The sequence below is a fragment of the Mastacembelus armatus genome, chromosome 14, assembly GCF_900324485.2.
Source record: "Mastacembelus armatus chromosome 14, fMasArm1.2, whole genome shotgun sequence".
Classification (NCBI taxonomy): Eukaryota; Metazoa; Chordata; class Actinopteri; order Synbranchiformes; family Mastacembelidae; genus Mastacembelus; species Mastacembelus armatus.
In genome coordinates, this window is record NC_046646.1 from 17,092,891 (window position 1) to 17,099,228 (window position 6,338).

At 37.6% G+C, this 6,338-nt stretch overlaps 1 protein-coding gene across 1 annotated transcript; it reads right to left on the bottom strand.

Annotated features, from left to right (window-relative positions):
- Positions 1–2,675: 2,675 nt before the first annotated feature.
- On the bottom strand, positions 2,676–4,493 carry LOC113143090 (olfactory receptor 1500-like). The gene is made up of 4 exons (XM_026328556.1): positions 4,271–4,493; positions 3,617–3,794; positions 3,183–3,486; positions 2,676–2,969 (listed from the first exon to the last, which is right to left on the bottom strand). Exons 1-4 carry the CDS (start codon positions 4,491–4,493, stop codon positions 2,676–2,678), a joined length of 999 nt encoding a protein of 332 aa, XP_026184341.1.
- Positions 4,494–6,338: the final 1,845 nt, after the last annotated feature.

The following is a 6,338-nucleotide window of genomic DNA, read 5'->3' on the forward strand; positions in this document are numbered from 1 at the left end:
CATGTTTCACTGCACTTAAATCACAACTCTTCCCATCACTTTCTTTGACAGCCTGCTGCTGGCACTCAGTGCAATCATAGTTACAGTGAGTCACCTGACTTTCAACAGGAGTTGCTGAATCAGATGGGTCTTTTTTTTTTTCTTTAGTCAACAACTGCCTGGAAGTAGAAATACTATTGTGAAGTATTTCAGTAGAAATTCTATGTATAATATAATTATGTGCGATGTTTCACGTTACACACATAAAAGTACAGTACTGCTACAATAGTACACCCATATGATGATATAAAAATACTGGCGTAAAAGTACACAAGTAGAAGTCATGCAAAGTACAACGTTTTAAAGAGTCACTATGCTGAAAAAACATTTTTAGAGTGTTATATGTAAATTATTATTGACATGTTAAATGTAAGCAGCATTTCATTGCTAATTACTGCTTTATGTACTTTTGGGTATCTGTACTTCTAATACTTAATCATTTTGTAAGAACTAAGGAACTAATTGATGTTATAACTGCATTATTGATAAGATTACGGTTAAAACACAACAACATACATATGGACTTATTCTTTTGATGCTTTAAGCACATTTTGCTGATAATACTTCTGTACTTTTACCTCTTAACTAGAATTTTCATTAAAGGACTTTCACTATGTATGTTTAAATGGTTGCATTAGCACTTTCCCTTGTTTAACGTTCCGAATACTTTTTTGAGCACTGCATGAGGTTTTTAAATTTGTAGTACAATATTTAGCTCTGAAATGCAGTCGAGCTGAAGAATAAATTAGCATAAAATAGAAACACTCAGGTAAAGTACCAGCAACAGAAATATACTTAGTAATATTGCATCATTGTGTGTAGGAATGTGTTTCTGACAAGTCGACAGGCAGCTGACACTCATTTGATGACGTTTGTTGATTAGTGCTTGTAATGTCCTTTAGAGTTAATGCATAGTTGATGTTGCTTGTCAATTCAGACAAATCTTGTTGGCAATCAACTTTGATGAAAGACAAGCGGCAGTAGAGCATCAAAGATTGAAGTATGCTTATTTTCCCACTCGACATTCAAGCTCATAAAAGCCCTAGAGCAGGAAAGAATAAATTTAAATTGCATTATTTTTCCTGTGACAACCATGTGGTGCCGTTAAGTCACTTTTCCAGTTTGCACAACACCCAGTAGGCCAAAGTGCAGCAGGAAGAACAGTGTGGAACATGGTACAGCTCAGTTTACTGATCCCAGACCTGTTTTCCAAATGTGTTATGTCTCATGTACTTTGTTAATGTCTTACTGAAGAAACACCAAGTTCCACTTCAATGGCAAGAGTTTGAAATTAAAGGAATAAACCACTGGATGTAACTAAATTTGTGATATGCCAGGACACTATTAGAGAAGTTGCTAAAAAGTGATGAAATGATGATGACTGTACTTTTGTTGCCTTCAATGAACGTATGTGTAGTTTTTTCCTCTCCTCCTCCCTGTTTTCATCCCTCCCTGCAGTCATGCTGTGTCCACCACACAGTGAGTATAATGTGGGCCAGATACTCAACATGAATACAACTATTCTTCTGTTATTGACACACACATACATAGAACCAGTCAGGGTGCAGACAGTGAGGATTGTGGTTACAGTGGTACCACTTATTCTGTTTGTGTGACATTAAACCATTCAATATTGCTGCTGCCTGGCCTCTGAACAAAACACCGGCCTCTACATACCAACAAATAATAGTTTCAAAGGTAGTGTTAGTCTGCATGAGTAAACATTTGGTAATATGATTGAAATATATGTGACATTTACAATAGTGACATTTAAGTATGTGGCTAGAATACAACTACCAACCTTATTAAAACTGATTTGATTTAATGTGTCTGAGGCAGAAAATGAGTAGGCCGGTAAGGTGAACATGTGCGAGGAAACCCATTCATTAAGCTACACATACATTATCCATGTTTGGATGGATTATGTGGGCAAATATATAATGATGGGGATGAGAGCTACCAAACATAAGCTAAGTGACACGGTAAGAGATAGTTTGCTTTGCTCAGTGTGACCCATTGCAGACCACTCTTAGATTTGGGGATGCTGCCATCTTCTGGCAAAATACAGGCTTAGCCCCCAGTGCTATGAATGCATAAAGTGAAGCCCTCCACCAAGTGGCCTGTGTTATATTAGGTGGAAGATTTGGTTGAGGCTTTTTAGGAAATACCTAATGATCTTAATTTATAATTACTTGTTTTGACTGCATTTGTCCTTTAAGGCTTTGTTTGCCCACACTGTTTGTCTCCTATTTCTACAGTTCATTGCATTATTTATCTGTGATGTTTATTTTAACATTTTCTGTATATCAATGTTTTTATATGCTCTTGTTTAGTCTATAATGATTTCTCATGTAGATATAGATAGACAGACAGACAGATTGATCGAATGATAGATATCGGCTTTTGTTCCCTGTTCATACAATAATTATACATTTCTCATTTGACATTTGTTTACATTTTAAGCATTACCAATACAACAGAATGGTATCAAAAAATATTTTTAGGAGGGTCCCCAAATTTATGTCTTTGTTCCCTACTAAAATATTTTTTGATCTATTGTCTATGTATTAGTAATAAGAGACACAACAATTATGTCACTGTATTCTCAGCAAAACAAGTACATCAGGGATCTCTTGTCAATGTGACATGATGACAGCAACAATTTGGCCGGGTTTTGTAGGCCTGATACCGTGTTGTTTCTGGATCCAACGTCTGAATATATTCTTAATCTCATTGGTTCTTAGGCAGTAGATGAATGGATTGATAAGTGGAGGAAAAAGACTGTAGAAGAGGGTGGTGGCTATACGCTTGTCAGGGGTCATCATCAGGTTGGGAAAATAAGGTGTGGAGTAAACAAAAAAACGTGGTATGTAGTAAATAGAAATGATACATCCCTGCGTGGCACAGGTGGAGAAAGTCTTCATTCTGCCCTGGAGGGAACACCAGTGTAAGGTTAAAAGAAGTTACTACTAATAACAATACTAATAAAATATGTAAAATATGTGTCGAATTAAAAAATGAAGTAGCTGTTAAAGAACTAAATAAGATGCCATATTGTGAATGTAAGAATGGAGTTTGATGCATCAACTTTGTGGTTTAATATTATTACTTCACATTTAAGATGTTAAACATATGTATCTTACCTGTCCGCTGGCCATGCGCAATATTGAGATGATGATACAAATGTAAGAGAAGATGATGAAGGCTAAAGGAACATAAAGAATAAACATTGCTGCAGCATAGGCGGAGCTGAATTGTTGGCTGGGATCACCACACACTAAGGGTGTGAGTGACATGGTGTCACAGAAAGCATGTACAATTTTGTTGGGCCCACAGAACGGCATCATGGTGAAGTTGATGGTGCTAATGCCAGGGAAGATGTGTGCCAGCACCCAGCAGAAGAGAGTCATGCCAGTCATGTTTTGGTTTGTCATCACCACAGAGTATCTGAGGAGAGAAAGGGAGGCTGAATAAGAAAGAATGACAGATAGAAGGAGAGTGAGGATGATATAAAACAGTACGTTATTAGTTTTTGCAAGAGCTTAAAGGTGAGGCCAATCAAACTGGTTTTTTTCACCTGAAAGGAAAACAGATGGCTACGTAACGGTCCAGTGCCATGGTCAATAAAATGAGGGAGTTCAAGGAGCCAAAATAATGGATCATGTGCTCTTGGAAGAGGCAAGTGTGAAAGCCAAGACTCCCATCATTCCACCAGTAGCGAGCGATTAGTTTAGGTAAGGCCACAGTGGTAAAGCCTATAAGAACATTGAAAAGAAACGAAGAAAGACAAGGCAAAGCAGATCATGTGTGACAGTTTGTCCGTTTTCCTGTGATTTCTTTGGTTTCATAGTTAAAAACAACACACAAACCAATGGTCTATTTTAAATTTAAATGCATTCATTTAAATTAAAGGATTTCTACTGTTCAGTACAGGACTGCAGTTTGACTATTAATATCATAAATGCTTTTTGTCATGGTTTCTCTCATATTCTCTAATAACAGAGCTGAAAACCTAAAGATCCAAAAGGGCAGCTGCTGTTGAGTGTCAGAATCCAGGTTGCCACCTGGAGACTGCTGTCTATGTTACGCTCATAGTCAACAACATTAATCAATCAATGTTTGTTTCACATCACCCACATATGGGTTGTATTTTTATGAAAGCAATGTCTCATACACCAGATCCTGACAAAAGAAGACACTTTGCAAGTGACACAAGTGATGCCATATGTACCAATGTCTGAGAGGGCCAGGCTGACCATGATGATGTACATGGGCTTCTGGAGACTGTGCTCCAAAGCGAACACAATTATCAGCAAGAGGTTTCCCACTATTGTGGTCACATAGAGGAAGAAGAAGAACCACGCCACAAGGTGAAAATACTCTGATGGTAAACCTGGGAAACCCACAATATAAAACTCCCACACGCGTGTGTAGTTTTTATCCACCTGAAACATACTGAATAAAAAGAAAAGAATAAGGCAGATGATACATCCAGTACAGTACAGCACATGCCCGAGTGTGAGTGTGTTTGCAGCGTGTCATGAACTGAGCAGACACTGAGATGCATATCAGTGCTTACCTCTCTAGCTGGTCTCGATGATATGACGAACACAAACAGTGGCCTCTAGGATTTATAAAGACTTTATTGACAGTGAAGTGCAAGTTGGTACAACTTTGTCCCAGAGGAAGGAAAAATATGACACTTAGGACTGTCCAAGCAGCCTGGTTAGAAAATGAGTAAAACTAAAAATAGTCCACTACAAATACCAGAACTTCATTCAAAGTCATACTTTAATTTCTTCTTTTGGCTGCTCCAGTTAGGGGTGACCACACTGGATCAATTGATCCACATGGTTTTACACTAGATGTCCTTCATGATGCAACCCTCCTCATTTATTTGGGCTTGGGACCAACACTAAGACCACACTGGCCTGTGCAACCTCATTAGCTGAGTCTAACAGCCCCTGGTCTTCCAAGGCAGTCTCCAGGTACTAACCAGGCCCTGTTTAGCAGGCCTAATTAAAAGTACTCATTCTGTAAATGTCCAGTGAGTGATACATTACTATATATTACATCATTGGATTTTTAATATTGATACCAAAATATGTAAGAATCAAGTTATTGTTGTAGCTGGTCAGGGTGGAGTTAGTTTGAACTACTTTTAAAAACTAGTGTACCAGAGCCCAGTGGTTCTCAGTCTCAGTCTAGGACTTAGGCACCTTCACAGGCCCACAAGACAAATCTGTAATGAATAATGTGGCAAGAAAAGGGAATAAATCATTTTTTACATTTTTTACACTTTAGGCTTGGAACTATTTTAAATTACATCTTTGGGAATATAAGCTTATTAAAGGTTAGATTAATTATGAAAGAGTAAATGTACTGAGAATAACCAAAGTTATATCTGGATCCATTTACAAAACTATTAAAAGTGAGGACTGAACAGGGGACAGTGATGCATTATGGGTTGTAAGCCCAAATTTGTTTGGTTAGTGAAGTTGGTCTCAAATGTTTGTTCGTCTTACAGGAAAAACAACTAAAAGAAATACCCACAGGTGGCAGATAATAAGTAAGTAACGTTATGGGGAATTCTTAAAATGTCCTGAGGTGTTTTTTAGAAATAACAAAATGTTGAAATGAAAATTGATGACATTTTCGACCGTTCAGGAGGAAAACACACCAGGATGAGTGAAGATTTTCTAAGCAACATCTGAGAATATACTCGGGACATGAGAAATGTTTATTTCATTCAAACTCTTTCAAAACGAGCTAAAACGTACTTCTAAAAAAATAAAATGTTTTAATGAGCAGGGTTACGGGCCTGAAGTTCGCTTCTGATTTGACGAATAGCCCCAGTTTGTGAACGAGGTTAGCGGCGTAATTTGACACACAGGTGGGCTAACTATCGGTTTTTATATAAACCGATTAACCCATGATCAGTGAAAAACCCAGAAGGTTTTTTTTAAAAACACTTCAGTCTCTAGAAACTACTCTGAACCTTTAAAAGGTTTTCAATCAGTTTCTCTAAGTCGTCCGTACAGCGTCGAATGAGAAGCTAACTTCAACATCTTGTCACATTTAGTTTAAGCTAACTAGGTTAAGACTAACTTTCTAACCTTAGGTAAATAGTTCATCAGCTAGCTGCTATGCTAAGTTAACTAAAAGTGAGCACTAACGACGTTAAGACTCTCAGTTGTTTTGCTGAGGAATTTATTAATCACCCAAGGGTCGCTCCTCAGGTTTCTAATGGTTGAACTTGTTGACCTTAAGTTACCCCTGTAGTTAACCAGTCAGTCAAA